The following is an 18158-nucleotide window of genomic DNA, read 5'->3' on the forward strand; positions in this document are numbered from 1 at the left end:
ACACATACATGTATCAAGTTTGATGATCATACAAGCGTGTTTGAGTGACTGACCTGAACTGGAAAAAAAAACAGGACATACCAGTATTTTATGAACCATGTAAAACTGGTGAGAATTACCTAATTTGGGTTGTTTAGTTTATCCTAAGGTATATCCAAAATGTATATGGTTGTACAAATAACCTAACCTAAATATGAAACGTTAATTAAAATGATTTGGAAAAGTGATTTTGATTTTTAACGTAGCTTTAACAATTTTTCAGTCATATTGCTATGATGTCTGCAGTGTGTCAGTTTGTAGTGATGTCTAGCACTCAGGCATATTGCCGCAGACATGTAGCATCATGTCCCACCCAGTCACATTATCCTGACACCAGGCCTACCAGTCCTAACACTAACCTCTTAATGCTGAGTGCCTAGTGATGCAGCTATTAGCACAATTTTTATAAGTCTCTGGTATGACTCGGCCCAGGTTCGAACCCACAACCTCCCATATCTGAGGAAGATGCTCTAACTACTAGGCCAATGAAGTGGTCTAATTAAAAGGAGGTCTATAGTATACAAATGCATATCCTCATACTTGTAAGGTATTCCAACAAGGGCTAAGGCCTGACCCAAGGGCTTATGTTGCAATACTATGGATTTTCCCCTCAATGTCTGGTTTGTTTTTATATGGTTCAAAGATGGGGCAAGTCCCCAACTCCTGGAGCAGGGCCCATGTTGGCCATAGAAGTTTATTTATCTCCTTGTGTCCATTATCCATGCATAGAACATGGTAGGGATCCTAACAGTTTCAAAGTTATATTCCATATGCAAATACCCTACCATCATGGCATGATGACAGCTTGAAGTGGATGTGTCTGATTTTGTCTCCACATGCAGGATGCGATTTGAAGCCATGGCATCAATGGCCCCTTGTTATTTATGAAGGCATCACGTAAGGTTTTGAAGGACTAATTTAAGGCTAGTAATTTGTATGGTTTTTATTTTTTCTTAAAAATTATGTATTTCCATTTTTGGTAATTTCAAACTATGCCATTTATAATATTTAATAGAAATAGATGAATGCTACACATTAATTTTTCACTCTAGTCAATTCTTTGTGATACATTATCTGCACTCTTCAAACATGCAATCCATTCAATTCACAGCAAAGTCAAATGTTTACGATCGATTTACTGTAAAACACAGTCAGACCTAATGAAGAAAAGTCAAAAGTTTCTCAAGCTGATTAATCTGATTTACTCTTGTGTTAGCTAGTACGCTAATGTCATTAATACAGTGCTGATGTGTTCTGAATAACCCGAGTCCATTTTACATAACATGACAGGAAATGGTTAGGAATCTTGGTTTTAATGGCACTTTTAAGACATTAACGGTTAAGAAATAACATCCCGTGTATCTATGTAAAGTGATAATTTTTAAAAATTACCAATACATCATTAACCTATGATTATCCAGATCAAGGAATGCGTACAAACTAAAACTCGACCGCATACTTGGTATGTTCCTTGTAAGCCACCATGTTGATACTGCGGGTTTTAATAATGCTATCATTTCTTTTCCAAAATTTCAGTTTTCATCAGTTCTGTATTAGATGAGGAGATGGAAGCTTCTTCTGATATGTTTAATTAGATATTATCACTTAGATTTTTTAATGTAGACCATTTTTCATCGAATGTCTGTGACGTAAGTAGTTTCACTAACATAGCCAAGACTAATCAAAATGACTAAAAACATTTCAAAAATTCAAATGACTGGGATTTCAATTATGATTTTACTTAACTGAATATCAATGATCAAAATTTTCTCTTTATAAACTCTTCAAAAGTTTATCATTGTTTAGTTAAAGCCATGTACAAACAACATGGCAAACGAAAACTGTCAGTAAACAGTCTGCCTTTTGCACCATCCAGTGTGGACATATATTTTATATCTAGGTGCACCATCAACAACGTTTTGGCAACCAGCCAAAAAATGCAACAAAAATACAACCTAGACTGGAACCTGCTCATGCCCTTAAAACCCTTATATGTTTACATAATCTCAATCTCAAAACGTTATGGCCCAAGGGCAAATATCCAAAGTTATAAGCACAACCCAGAGTGTGTATTGGAATATATCTTCAATTCGGTCGCTATACGAAATCTGCACACAGTTTAGAGTCGGGATCTCAACAAATTCGTAGTTACAAATCAAGGGCAAGTCCACTCTATATTTGGTAGGAACATTATTTATCCTTCAGCATTCTAGGTGCAGAATCTATTCAAAATCTCTTGTTTGTTTTTTATATTAAGGTTTGGAGATTGCAAACAGTTATGTAGTAATATATACACACACACATATGTTTTTCTGTAATAAAGAATAAATAAAATTATAAGTTTACTGCCAATATTAATATAATTTTAAATGAAATAATGAAAAATAATTTTTGCTGGATAGTGAAAAATTGTCAATAAAAAGATTTTTCAACATAAACTTTAAGGAGTATGGCAGAATTCCAGGACAGGCACTATTCTATAATTTAGACTTAGCCACACTTGCTCTTCTGTTTCTGGTAATTTTGAAATAGCATTTTCTGAATTGTGTTCTTTGTGGGTTTGACAACATTTTTTTTAGCACAAGATTGGTTCTACATGAAAGCCAGTATATCTAGTGGAGAAAGAACCTGGGTAAAACCCCAGTGAAAACTACTGACCAACAGGAAGATAATGACAAGCTGTCTCACATACCCACATTGGCCAAGCCAAAGGCTCAAACCTTGAAGACCTAGTTGAGATGTCAAGGATCTGCAAAGCATGAGCCTCAGACCACTTGGCCACCTGGGGCCCCACAATTTCTAAATGCTGTGTTCATATTTGTGCTTTCAAAACACAGTATCATGTATGCACATATTCTAGAATTCACACAAGGACAAGCCAAGGTAGAATTACCATCGATTCCAACATCGACTAGATTGCCAGATGAGTCAAAACCTGCTTTCAAATTCTGTACATGGTATACCAGACATGGTGTCTAGATTCTGCCAAGCATATGCTTGAATGAAACAATTATATCTTGGAAAATTAATTATATTTATGGTCATCATTTTTTTAAAATTTGAACTAAAAAATGTTGTACTGAGCAAGCTATTTCCATGGCAACTCAAAGCAGTGGCTAAAATAATATTTACATTCAATTCAGGTTAAAAAGCTGGAATGATTTTGGTGCAAAAAAACCAAGGGTGTAATCCAAAAGCCCTATAACACATCTTACAGCCCCAGTATCAATGATGATACACAACACCAATTTTCCAATCTAAATCGAGTGTTTTTAACAAATAGTTTGAATGTTTTATAAATCGTCCCCACACCTCCAATTTTAAAACCATTATGTACAACTAAAGACCTGCACCCACCCCTATAAATCGTATCTCAAATTTCACATCTGTATTTGTTCTGTGTAAAAGACACACTGCATAAATTATAAACAGAATAACAGATGGCCAGGATGACATGGCCTCTTTCTTCCCCCAAACTGCATGGGAATAATGTTAACAACAACAACAACAATGACCACTGGCATAACATGAACCATCCTGTGTTTTTATGAAGGCAAGCTAGACATATTTGTTTTTGCAACATTAATTTGGGGCCCTGAGTGGCCGAGTGGTCTAAAGCGCTCTTCCTTACGGATCACTGCCATCTCACCTCTGTCTGCGGCGGTTCGAGTCTAAGATTCAGCCAATGTGGGCATGTGAGAAAGCTTGCCAGTAGCTTCTCGAGGGTCGGTGGTTCTTTCCGGGGTTTTCCGGGTTCTTCCTCCACCATTAATACTGGCCGCCATGTATAGCCTATCGTGCTGAAAAATGGCGTTAAACCCCACAACAACAACAACAGCAACATTAATTTGATGAGGTTTGTTCATACAAAGCCTAAGAAGCTGACATTAATGGGATTCAAAAATATTTATCCAGCTCCAAACAGTAGTAGCCGCTGATTTAACCTCTGGTTAGCAAATATTGATCTATTTTAATATAAAAACTAACCTTTTGGTGTCCTGTTGTGATCTGAAGATACAGAGGTCATCAAGGTTGCTGGTATTCCTCCCTGCAAGGAGAAGGTACTAGTGGTTGATGGTGTATGAGAGGTGGAAGATAATGTTAAGGAGGTCATATCCAAATCTTTCTTTGCTGTACTTGTTGCTATGGTAACTGCCTCTTTATCCCCTTCCTTTTCCTCTTCACTCAAGATGGTTGAAGGAGGGGTCGAGGTAACTTTGGAAGGAGGTAGTGAACCCTCACTTGAGGCAGGGAGGGAGGTGGTGTCCTGAGATGTTGGGGTAGTCTGACTGGTTGGAGAGGTCATACCCTTCATTAGCTGCTGCTGAAGTTGGTGAATTAACTGGAGCTGCATAATCTGCTGTTGTTGAAGGTTGTACAATGTGGTGTGTAGCACGGACAAGTCTGATGATGGCAGATTATTCTCTGCAAACTGGGCCACTGCAGCTTTTGTAGCTGCAAGAGGTTCCAGCATAACGTTATTTGATCCAGGAATTAGGTTATTTAAACTTGTATCATGGAAAAGATTTGCAAACGGAAGCATGTAAGGTGTCAATTGGCTGGAACTTGTCTCCAATTTCATTTTTTGGAAAGAAACACTTCCACTGTCCTGTGTATCATCCTCATCCTTCAGGTCTTCCTCTGCCTCAATTTCTCCATTGCTCACAGAATTTACTGACTTTAGATCCTGAAAGTTGTAAGCATCTTTGATGTCATCAAGTCCACAATCTCCATAATCCTCATCCACTTCTTCATTTTCTTCATCTAAATTCTCAAACTCTTGCTCCCCATCAGAGCCACCATTTTGGGACATTGCCTCTATACTGTCTACATCAGAAATCTGTGATGATTGAGAACTTGTGCCATTTAACTCATCTGAATGGTTTTGTACATCACCTGATTCTTCTATCACAACACTGTCATATTTATTATTACACACGGTTTTATGCATGAGGAAGTTCTGAAAGTCCATGAATTTTTGCTGACACTTTCCACAAACATTGTCATCCCTGTTCTCTACCACCTCAGATGGGGCCTCTGTCTGTTCTCCTGCAAGAGGCAAATAAGAATTACTGCCATATCTAAGAACTGGCAACCTTATTTGCTTTTTGTTTTTTTAGACAAACACATTTTTGATGAAAAACCAAGTTATCTTGAAAGGAAAAATCAATCAACAATGGTCACAATGGGGGTGGGGTGGGGGTGATACAACTGGCCAGAAATAATCACCGATTGGGATGGAGGAATAAATTATATATTTGCTGCATTACTGTGGGAGGTTGCTCCAGCATCAAGTGACAAGATGCAGGGACATTATCATCAATGTACCTTGCAAAAATTACTAATGCACATAAAATTATTCTTTACATTGCTTCAATAAAAGATTTCAGCTAACTTCTTTTGATTTATAATTTTATATATAAAGGTCAATTTATGAAAATGTGTCACCAAGAAATTACACTAATTAGGAAAGGCCCAGGTTGCTGAGTAGTCCCCCTTTAAGGATCACTACCATCTCAACTCTGTATAGGTTCAAGTTTCTGACTTAGCCAATGTGGGTATGTGAGAAAGCTTGCCAGTAGCTTCCTGTGGGTTGGTGGTTCTTACCAGGGTTTTCCTGGGTTATTCCCCACCCCCCCAATAAAACAACACTTATCAGGAAGTTTATGAAGGACATCGAGAGATCATTAAACATAAGTTTAGTCAGGACATCGAGAGATCAATAAACATTTTAAATCTAAACAACATGTGTCTAATCTGTGCTGGATAAATTAAATGCTTTCAGTTGTATTAACTTTCATACAGCTGATTATAACCTGTATTAAACTGTTAACAACCTTAAATAACACAGCAATACAGATTCAGTAATTGTCAGTACAGAAGTTTGCTTTCCAATATAAAATTGGAAGGGAAATATTATTCACTGGCACACTTACAGGAAAGTGTTTTTGTTGAACAAGTACAATAGAGAGCTTCCACTGAACAAGCACAATGGAGTGTTTCCACTGTACAAGTGTTTCCACAGAATAAGCACAATGGAGTGTTTCCACTGAACAAATGTTTCCACAGAACAAGTACTATGTAGTGTTTCCACTGTACAAATGTTTCCACTGAACAAGCACAATGGAGTGTTTCCACTACAAATGTTTCCACAGAACAAGTACTATGGAATGTTTCCACTAAAGAAGAACAGTGTTGTTTCCACTGTACAACTGTTTCCACAGAACAAGCACAATGGAGTGTTTCCACTGAACAAATGTTTCCACAGAACAAGTACTATGTAGTGTTTCCACTGTACAAATGTTTCCACTGAACAAGTACTATGTAGTGTTTCCACTGTACAAATGTTTCCACTGAACAAGCACAATGGAGTGTTTCCACTACAAATGTTTCCACAGAACAAGTACTATGGAGTGTTTCCACTAAAGAAGAACAGTGGTGTTTCCATTGTACAACTATAGTGGAGTTTTATGACAGAACATGTATCGTTATTTGTATCCACTGTACAAATGCAGCTGAGTTTCACTAAATAAGTGCAGCAGTATAGTTAAGACTTTCCAATTAATAAGTACAGTAGACTGTTTCCACAGAATTAGTACAGTAGCGTTTCCACTGCCTTAATCTAAGTTACTGAGCATCTGTATTCACCAAATTAATATTGTGTGCATTCAAACAAATCCAGGACTATACAACAGTCCTTTGTTAAGGTAAATAATGTGTGTAGATAACTTGTAAATGACCAATAAATGATGTGTGAAGTTGAGGTCAAGGTGATGGACTTCCTTGTTCACAAAATTTCATTGACACCGCAGCAAAATGGGTCATGACTTGTTACACTGCTTAACAAAACGCAGATCTTTTACATTTTACCAGTTTTATTAAAAGATTTGTTCCTGCCCCACCCCCATACATATCCCCTCCAGCTCTGGGAAGTAGAATAGGCTTTATGTACCACTTTGCATGTTGTAAGGAGACCAAATGGAGGAAACCTTTATGCTGTTAGGTGTCTGGTTACAAGGCAAACTTATTTGCCCTGGAAAATGTCTTGTGAAGGTCTGAGACTTCTTAAAGGCATGCATTGAGAGAATATGGCATTGTACTTTAATTCGTTTACCGTTTTTTCCTTATTATTTTGTTTTGTATGTCTTTCATGGGATAATTCAAAACTTTACTCAGTACTATGTATGCTAGGATTGTGCTGATGTTAAATTTTCTGTCTGATGCCACACATCTAATGTTATAATTGTCATAGTAAACAATGCCATCAATGCTATATGATGAATTATTACACAATATCATGTGATTCAGCGCAACACAAACTTGTACAGGAATCCTGTTATAGATACAAATAGTTACACCATTATTCAATGCTCCCCCCCCCCCATTATTCATACAAACCTTGCTTGTATCCCCTGATGAACTCTGATTGTGGAGTCAGATAATGGATGTTACACTGCATTTGAAAGGGAAAATGGAGAGTTTCTTGGAAATTTTTATATCCTTGTCATACAGGTAGAAAATGTCAATATACTGCCCACATGTTTTTCTTCAAACCTGTTACTGAAGGTGTTAAATCGTACAGTGCAAATCTATCACCAAGCTGCATCTCTCCGCAAAGTTTGTAATTTGAAAGCCAAATTACAACGTAATATCTCCAGCTACAATTCATTTTTATATGGTTTTATTGACAAGCTGATATGACAAATTGATTTAATATTCCGACTTGAATGCAAGTGAGAACCAGGCATGCCTTTGCAAATCTCATTTGTATCTGAAGCTTATGTTCCAGTCTAGCTGTACAACACTGAAGCAGTATCTTTGATTATGAAGGAAATAATAATGCTGACAGAATAACAAGTCCAAGTCAACCTTATTGATCCCCATTCATATAGATCAGCGATTTCATTAATTCTTTATCATGTCTGTCACTCTGGTTCTTCCTGGCCAGGAAAATCTGCCCTCTATGTATTTTAAGATGATTAATTTAATAATTCTCATATCAGAGGGCTCTATCATTGATGGATGCCACATGAACTCCCAACAAGATACTGAAATCCTGCATCAATTATCATCAGTTCAGATTTCACATGGAGTTCACTTCTAATGTCAAAAGCTTGAAATAAATTATTTTGACAGATCACAGTTACTGACCGATTGTGGCTAATACTGTTATATCATAAGGAGATTTTTCGTGGAGTAAATTTGATTTTTAGTATATCATAGAACTAGAGGAACCCAGTAGTCTGCTAGCCTGAAACTAGTACATTTCCTCTTGGACAAGTAGTTTTATAATTTCAGTAGTAGAATGTCAAGTAAAATTTCAGTCGATGCCAGCCAGCTAGTTAAGGACTAGTAGAGACTCAGAATTAGTGAATTTCTCAATCTATTAGTCTTCCTGGCTATAAAGAAACTCCAAAATAGCTGTTTTTAGGAAAATGGGTATCCACTGGAAAAAGTCTGCACTGCACATGATGCATGGTTCACAGTTTTAAAATAATCAACACAATATTGATGCTGATGATATACTGGTCTCTGGAAACAGACATCTGTCAAGTCATGTCCCTGGAAACAGACATCTATCTTGTCATGTCCCTGGAAACAGACATCTGTCTTGTCACCTATTGCAGCTGATATAAACAGGGTCATTTATGAAATTTAAATGGGAAATATCTCTAAATAAGTATAAACAAGGAGAATGGGGGGGGGGGGTACAGCTAAATTAGTTATAAATATACAGTAATTCTCCCCTGATAAGCCCACAAATGACTTTTTGGGTCCAAAAATGTTTCTTTTTTTTAAATTTTCTTCCATTTAATAAACCCCTCCCCTCCTCCAACTCACTCCCACCATTTGAATACTGCTGGTCGATAAGAATCTTTTCTTTGTAAACACCTACATTCATTAATTTAAATATATTAATATACTGATAAAGAGTGATGTCCTAAAAGAGACTTAACAACAATTATTTTGTATCACGACAGCTTTTGAAATGTTTGAGTACTTTAACATTTAAGAAGTTGATACTTTTACATATTTAATGATACAAAGAAATCCCAAATCATAAAAACAAAATTAAAAGACGGTGTGCATTTTCTTGAGCCAATGTTAGTGGATTATTCACCCCTATTAATTATTAAGTAACAAAGTTTCTTGAGCTAATCTTGAGAAAAGAATGATGTGAATAATTCTTCACAAATAAATAGCTCAATAAATATTTAAAAACTAACACAGGTTGAGATCCTCAACTCCTCTAATCAAATTCTAAGGAAATGAGTATGTTGTTGATTCAAATTTTTTATTATGACACAATTAATGAGATGGCATTCATTTTCTGCAATCAAAAGCCTGGGCTGTCAATTTACCACAGATCATGTATTGCCCAATATTTCCCCAAGATCTTATATACTTTTCATTAACTTTATTATTTTCTTTCACAGGACTGGCATTACAATTTGGAAACTATAAGCATTTTTCTTTTCAGTGTTACCATTTACCCACATCTGCACATCAGAGATCCCCAAGATTTTAAGAGCCCAAGTTCTGCCACCAAGGTTTGTTTTTTTACTCTATCTGACTCCCAACTTTGACACCAAGGGGATTTTTACTCTTAGTCTTGTACCCCTAGGGGAAACACTGAATCTCTCTAAGAGTTCATAGTGCTACAATATACCTAGGGTAAAAAGTGAAGTCATATCAATTAATGGATTTAAGAGCTATGGTAGCTCTGTGATTAGCATACCGGAATTGTGACTGATGGGGTGCAGATCCTACCCCAGGATCAGTCTGGGTCTGGGTGTGTCATTGAACAAGGCACTTTACTCCAATTGCTTCAGCACAAAATAACCTACTTGTGATGTTGTACTGTAAAACACCAAACCAAAACCAAAACCTTTTTAAAAAGTAGATCTCATTTTAAGTCATTACATCAAGTCTCTCACAAAATTTCTTTCATTCAAAACTAATAAAATAAAAATTGATGATATAATGCAAATGATGCAATATCATTTCTGGGTTGTTTTCAAGGTTGACACCATGCATATGTTGGCAAATATAAATCAGACAATACAAAAGATACTTTTTTTGAAAAATAAATGCAATAAAACCATCCCAATTCAGATGAATAATTAAAACTAGCAGTAACAAGAGAGTATAAATTGAAGACTTTAGGATTACAGATCATGATTATATAAAAGAAAAAAAAATTGAAAATGAAAGTTGACAGGAGAAAATTACATATATTCCTATTAAATCATTGTAAATTTTTAAATTCTCCTTTTATTCTAATTCATTCATATAATATTTATTTTTTGAGTGTAGCAAAACTCATAACTTTTAGACTATATATAGCATGGGTGCACAACAAACCTGTTCTGTCCGGCCCTCAGGGCAAATTAAAACAAATCTGGCCCGTGAACAGTAATTATGTTAAAGAAATTAGTGCTTGCGGCCCTCGAGTGGTCTTAGAAAATGCAATCTGGCCCTTGGACAAAGAGGTTGTGCACCCCTGGACTATAGAAATCAGTGTACATCAGCTTTAATAACGATTGCGAGTTTATTAGTTCTTTCAAAAGCTAATATTATCATTTATTCTGAAAGATTTATGAAAAGGTTAGATCTCTAATAAATTCAAGTTAATAAATCTCTTAATTAAACTCAGATAACTTGGTACAATTTGTATGATTGATAATGAATCATTTAAAAATATTAAATTTGTAACAAAGAAATTTTAATATTTTAAAAAGACATTTGAAGTCACTATTGCACAAATTTAGTCCCTTATCCCATATTTTATAATAACAAGAACTCTTTGAAGGGATTGATGCTCAACTGGACAAAAAGAACTTCCAGGAATCCATTTCTTATTTTTAAGTGCTGAGTGTCTGAACTATCTCTGATATTCTTCAGTGATAACAAGATTTTCAAAAATTAGCTGCAGTGGAGCATGTATTGGACATAAGCTTGTTACCATTTTCATTTCAGACAAAGTAAACATCATTGGAAGTCTTTTGGCCCCAAGTTATAATGATCATCCATTTAGGTTGAATGGTGACAGAAAGATTTTAACACATTAACCCCTGGAGGTTTTTGTGGTTTTCGCCTGAAATTCAAGTAGGAAACACATTTTGAAAGCTATTTCTGAATACATCCTAATACATTAACTTCCAATAACCTAAAGCCTAGTTGTGTTAGGCACATTTTCATTGCGCATGAGCAGAAGGGTACAAGTTGGAGTTTTTTTTGTGTTTTTTTTGCTTAACAGACCCATTATTTTTGTATCAAGACCACTCTTTATTCCAAATCCCCATCTTATCCTACTTTTTGCAAAGGTTCATCTGTATGTTTGCAGTTCACACCAGTCTGCCTTAGACCTGAGACCAAAAAGTCTAAAATCCAAACACAAAATCAGATTCCGACCATGTGCGAAGTTTGGGTGGAAAAACGTCTAGAACTTCCAGATTATTTGGTATCATTGTAGAGCTACATCTGTCTACCTTTCTATAATACCACCCACTTTAGTGTTTCATACATAACCTTGATGCAATAGGCTACTACCTCCTGCCATGTGAACTCGTCACAAGGGATTAATTTGTTAAGACTATCGTGTGTCAGCCATATTGGCTTTATGAGACTGGTACCATTCATTATCTAGGTACCATAAGAAGTCTTAGGGGAAAACCACATATTGACAAAGCCATCAGTTTGGGAGGAGTAAAAATAATAATAATTTCATGACAGCCACCATTGAGGTGAAGTCATTTTCATTTACCACAGGCCTAACTTGGCACCATAAGGTCTCTTTTGATGAAAACACCCATCTTTGATACCCAAGGTTCTGATATGTTAGTCGCTCAATCAGATATTTCAGTGTTTCGGGTCTATAAATTTCATTTGATGCAGTGACAAGCTATTGCATACAATCAAAATCAAGTTGTTCAAATCTGAACACTGTTCATCCAAGATCAAGACAAGGGGTGCACACAACTGGAATGGACTCAAATAAGTCCTTTTCCACTGCTCATCCATATCTGCATAAAAACATCCTTTTCCTCAAATACATATGTAATGGCTTCTTTCTGATATGTAGTCAGATTTTTTTATATTAAATTTACAAAGTATCCTTTTTAAGTCAATAGTCTCCACCATTTTCTGTTGCCAGTTCCACGCTATTGGTTAGGTGGCATTACTTGCTACGGGAGTAAACTCCTCAAACCAATAGATGTCACTAGTGCCAAGCACTCCAATATCTGATCATTTGGACATCATATGAAGTATTTTGGTGAAAACCCCATGTAAATACATGTACAACATTCCAGTGAGGAGTAGTGATAACAAAAGCAAGATTTTCAATATGGCTGCTTTGGTGACCATACTGGCTGTCAGATTCAGATTCAGAGATTGGCACCATTTCCAAGTATGACCAACAACACATGGATGGATGGATGGATGGATGGATGACGGACAATGGACAGACAACAAGCAGATGTTTTTATAAGTTTTTATGATTTATGACCAGAGAGCTAATACACATTATAAAATTGATCCATAAAATCAACTTAAAATGAAAGCAAAATGGATGTCTCATTTAGTTGTCTGATGCCAGGCATCTGTACAAATCACACTGATTAAACTGTGTTGACATTAACACTGAGAACATTCACAAGCAAAGTTACACATTTGTACAGTGTGTGTGTGTGTGTGTGTATGCTAAGTAATACAGCTGATAACAATGCTTTACTTGTAGACTGAAATGCAAATACCTCATGGCGGTATTATCAGCTTATGTTACATGTATTTACTTTCCTTTGCAGATTAAGTATGAAACAGGCTGTCTGGCATAATGGGAGGGGGGGAACCAGGGACCAGGTTCTGTATTTGAAGAGCTGCAGTGGCTCAGTGGTTAACATGATGAAATCGCATCTGAAAAGTCCTACAGGACCAGTCCAGGTCTGCAATCTGTCCTTGGACAAGATACTTTACTCAATTACCTACTTACTGTACAGTTATCACCAACCAAACAAAGTCCGTATTTGTTAAGATGCATATACTTCTAAGTTTCCTGTCTCATGCACAAACAGTATTGAAAATTGTATGAAATGTTTAACCCTAGATTAATAATGTATGTATGCATGAATGCATGTTTACATATATGTACACCTGTCCACTGCACTACAATTTTAAGTATGTAAAAGTCTAAAATAATCATATTCCTTAATGTAAATAAGGGCTCAAGATTTCATTCAACCCTACTTCCTGCAAGTAATGACACAAGATCGCCTATATTTTGTCAAAAAAAACCCACAAGATCAAGAAATCAAGATCATTATATTCAGCATCTTTGGCAATAGCAGCAATACCAGACCGCTTCAGCATCTGTGGCAATAGCAGCAATACCAGACTGCTTCAGCATCTGTGGCAATAGCAGCAATACCAGACTGCTTCAGCATCTGTGGCAACAGCAGCAACCCAAGGATGTGTTTGCTTTAACCCCATAATAACAAAGCTGATACAGGTGCTGCCCAGGCTGTGCTGTTCTCCATTCAATATAATACTTATTTAATGTAATAGCTATTCCCAACTGTGAAATATCAATTTCAATTAATCTCTTTTGTTTAACTGAAGCATCTCATGTTTTAGTTCTTCTTTTCCTCCATCAGCCATTATGTCAATTTTTTTTAAAATTTACCACCTGTGTAAACATATCAGAGTAATGGACAAGGATAGGCTGAGATTGGAAAATATATAACGTAAACTCCTTGAAAACACTACCAAAATGAGACCACTCCCTGACAACAGCAATATATTTTCATTCCCATTTATTCTGTACAATTGCTAATTCGCCCTCTGCAATCAGATCACCTCATGATACAGATTAACACTCTAATGAGTACATCTGATTGAATAATGTTTGTTATATCACTGACAATTCTAAATATTCACTTTTCTACCCCCATCATCTCACAGGGGCTCGTATCGTTGCTTAAAACTGACCTGTCATAAATGAACTATATAATAACTATTTGTTATTATTAGTTATTATATAGTACATGTATGACAGGTCAATTTTAAGCAACGATACGAGTCTGTGCATCAGTTTCCATCACAACATGCTTTGTTACACCATGACATCCGCCCCTGGTTGGTCAAGTGGTCTAAGGCGCTGGCCTTTAACAATCACTGACATCTAACATTTGTATATGTGGGTTCAAGTCTCAGGCTCTGCAAACATGGGTACATGAGAAAGCTTGCCATCAGCTTCGTGTAGGATGGTGGTACTTTCTTAGGGTTTTCACTGAGTTCCTCCTTCATCAAATATACTGGCTGCCTATCATGTGCTGAAAAATGGCGTCAAACTCGTAACAAAAATGACACACCATAACATGGAGTATTCGACTGATGACCCACCTGGAGACATGGCCTTAAAATGAGATCTAAGTCTACAATTTCTAACATGGCAACGTCACACAACTGAGGAGATAATGTACTACTTTGGATTAAGGCCTCTATGAATCATATGACTGTAACATATGATATGCTTATGGGGAAGATTTTCAGACATAAATAATTTATATGCCTGGTGCAGGGGTTGAACATCAAACACATTGTTCAAAGATCAAAAGAAAAATAAAAGGAACTTCTAAAGCAAAGCTGTGATCTGGAGTTAACACACAAGGGAAATAGTTGTAAAATCAGCTTGTATGAAGGTATGAAACAGAATACAAACGAAAAATTAGAGCAACTGAAGAAAATGTGCAGTTTCAAGTGTAGTTCTTGAAAATATGGGAAATACCTCCAAATGTCAAGCCATGATACAAAAAATTACATCCACAAGTTTTCCACAAAAAAAAATTAAAAAAATAAAAGAGCAATCCATTGTTGTTTTATATGACAGGTATCCATCCTATCAGGGTACCTGCTTATTAAATTTCACAATTCTTCAAGAGATGAATAGAAGCTTTGTCCAGGGTCACATCATTTTCATATTACTCTAGACTGAATGCCCAGGAAGATCAAGTGAATGTCATTCTAACAGACTTAAATATGCCTATTAGTCACAAAACCACACAACATCCATCTAAGGTTGCAAAATTCGATACTTTTACAAAATATGTAGCTCAAGAAAATAGCCCCTGCCTCTCTGTAAGGAATGAATTTATCAGCAAATTCCAATGGATTAAACTTCATATTTGATCATCTCATAATAATAGTTGAAGATGATATACCCTATGATGCTACCTGGGAAAATTCCTCCCTTGAGTAGCTCACCTGGGGCTCTTTTGGGGAAATTTAAATGAGATAGCTGCTATACTGAATGTGGTGCAACACTCATCTGCAAGATTCAAATTCCACTAAAGAAAGATTACATAAAAATTGGTTTAAATGTTTCTATGCTAAAGCACATTTTTTTACAGGTGGACTGTGGATAATGTATTCGCTTACACTCCTGTTTTATCCACCTCCCCAACCCCTTTAGGGTGTGGTTTAAAAATCACTTATCCAGTCTGTGCCCAAGAGGGAGTTGCACATGCTGGACATAAACAACCAGACAGACTGCTCACTGTACTTTTCTGTTTCTAAAACAATCAATTTCAGCAAACATTGTCCTCTGCATCCATTATTTGCAATGTTTAGTTTTAATATGTCTATTTTTAAAAACTGAACAAATGAAAGGGTTAGGGTTAGGGTTCAAATCGGTGAAACTACCAAAGTTAAAGAAATTTACCAAAGTATTCACAGCTCTCTTGAAACTCTCTTGCATGGAGAGAAAAAAAAGCGCCATGCAAATATGGCTACCATGTTATTAAAGAAATTCTTGTTTGGTTTGAAACGTCAAGATGTCGAGAGTGGGATCCCATGGTGATAGGCTAGAAATTATAAATTAATGAATGAAATGACTAAGTTTTGTGTATATTTTGTATATCATTTTGTGTTTTTCATTTTTAAATCAGCGTGGTGACAGGGGGTACAAACAAACAAGAGGGTAAGCAAATATATATTTTAACACATGACATTCAAGTTTGTATCTGCACATTTTCGTATTCTGTAAAACCTGTCTTGAAAGACCAATGAAATGTGAGACCACCTGTCTTGAGAGACCATATTCTCAATGCACAAATGAAATGATTACTTAGTGTTATGACCTGTTGAGAGACCACCTGTCTTGAGAGAATAATTTTATGGCAGAAGGGGTGGTCTTTCAAGACAGGTTTTATTGAACTGTATTATCAGGCCCGTGTTTCATTAAAATTGTCAAAATCCTCCGTTAAAATAGAGATTTTACATTATCTTGTTCATGATAACATCTGAGTTTAAAATGTTGAACTTCTGTCAAAGGTGATTAGAAATAACTCTAATGTGTATAATTTCACAACTCTGTAGTGTAAAAGTTCGTAAGTGGAAATATTGTTATCTTAACAAAAATAGTTGAAGAATTCATGAAATCTTCAGATTCTCAGTGGATATGAAAACACTCAAATCAGAAAACTGTAAGATGTCTTTAAATTCTTGATGCCTGTTGAATGTTCGTTCGGTGTAGATTTTTGTTGCTGTCAACCAAGCAAAATTGAAAAACTGAGCAATAAACACGTTAAAACCTATCTATATACAAGTACATAATACAAGTACATATAACGTAGTGAGCAGTCATACTTCCATCTACAGGGTACTTCCTTATCTTAAATGGTCTTTAGAAACTTTGTATTTCATTATGCTCTGTGCAATGGAGAAATTTCTAATTAAATAATTCACATTTGCCAGCTTGCACCAAGATCATTAGATGGAGCAAGATGGTATGAAGTTCTCTATCAACATAATACATATGCAATGAGATTGGAAATTTTTGACCAATAAAAGGCTTTCCTGTCGATGTTATACATAAAAGACAATACTGTCCAAATATAAATCAATTTTACTCAAAAGCTTGAAAGTGAACCTATGATCATGTTTTCTTTACGGCAAACAGTTATCATTTAGGGCAAAGGTCACTCATATCTAGCCTTAAATTTATCTGGAATCTTTATTTTTTAACGAAATTATAGGGATAGCTTTATTTAGGCATGCCTGACCACAAATATCAATTATAAAAATAATAATTCAAATGAAACAGCTAAGTATCACTTTAAAAACATTTGGTAATATAAGATATTCTAGTACTTGTTAATTAATAGAATTATAAACAATTTCAGTCCCCATTATTAAATCTCCAACACAGCACACCTGGACAACTCTTTATTGGGGCCCTTCAATCCAAGTCAAAATGTTTTATGTCAAGACTTGAACAAACTATAATCTTCTTTCAACAAAAATGAATTAAAGATGAAAACTGATAGCTGACAGAGTAGATTGACCTGATAGCAACCTCCATGGTTGGACTTAATACCTACCTGTGCCAGACATTGTCATAAATTTTCCATGTACCTTAAGTGATAGATGTAAGAACATCAGTCATCTCTGGCAAAGAAATTATAGTGTGGCAGCTTTTATGATGTTACAGATCAGCATTACATGAGAAAAAGAAATATAAATTGCTCTTAATTAATCATTTGGAAATTATATCAAGAGAAAGGTGCTACAGGGGACAAATAACACATTAATGTACAGAGATTCTTTAAAGTTCCACAAAAAAGTTGGCCCGAAAAACACTTGAAGAAATTTATTTTTAAAACCCCCCCCCCCCCATCATTTACAGCAATTGACATTTGACAGAAGGAAATTCAAAATTAAGGCAAATAAAATTAAATTTTGATACAAATACCATATATTTCCTAATACAAATAGGAACCATCTGCAAATGGCATAGATCCTGACAAACCACTGCATAATGCACCTACAGATTTGGGTCTATATAGTCTGTTAGGATTAATCAGTACAACAAACAACACTGAAACCTCATCCGATGGTGCATTAAGTGACAGCAGATCATGGTTTGTGTTGTTTGTAGTTGAACCAGACAGGTGAGTATATGTGGATTCATAACAGAAACAATTCAGTCAATTTATTTAATATACTGAATGCTTTGTACAGATAGGTCAAGTCAGTAAACTGTCCAGCAGCAGTGCAACAATAGTGTAAAAAAATCTTGTTCAAAATTAAAACATCGATGACCAAAAAGGTGTAAAACT

The 18158-nt window shown here is 35.7% G+C and overlaps 1 protein-coding gene across 2 annotated transcripts in view; it reads right to left on the reverse strand.

Moving 5' to 3' along the window:
- The window catches only part of LOC149779811 (sal-like protein 3), a 109361-nt gene that overhangs the window by 53031 nt on the left and 38172 nt on the right, over nucleotides 1–18158 (reverse strand). For both annotated transcript variants that reach the window (XM_089936476.1, XM_089936475.1), the window contains exon 3: nucleotides 4027–5088. In XM_089936476.1, coding sequence (XP_089792602.1) covers nucleotides 4027–5088 — 1062 coding nt within the window. The remainder of the gene's footprint in view (nucleotides 1–4026; nucleotides 5089–18158) is intronic.

This window comes from Sinohyriopsis cumingii, chromosome 16, assembly GCF_028554795.1.
Source record: "Sinohyriopsis cumingii isolate HCF-2022 chromosome 16, ASM2855479v2, whole genome shotgun sequence".
Lineage (NCBI taxonomy): Eukaryota > Metazoa > Mollusca > Bivalvia > Unionida > Unionidae > Sinohyriopsis > Sinohyriopsis cumingii.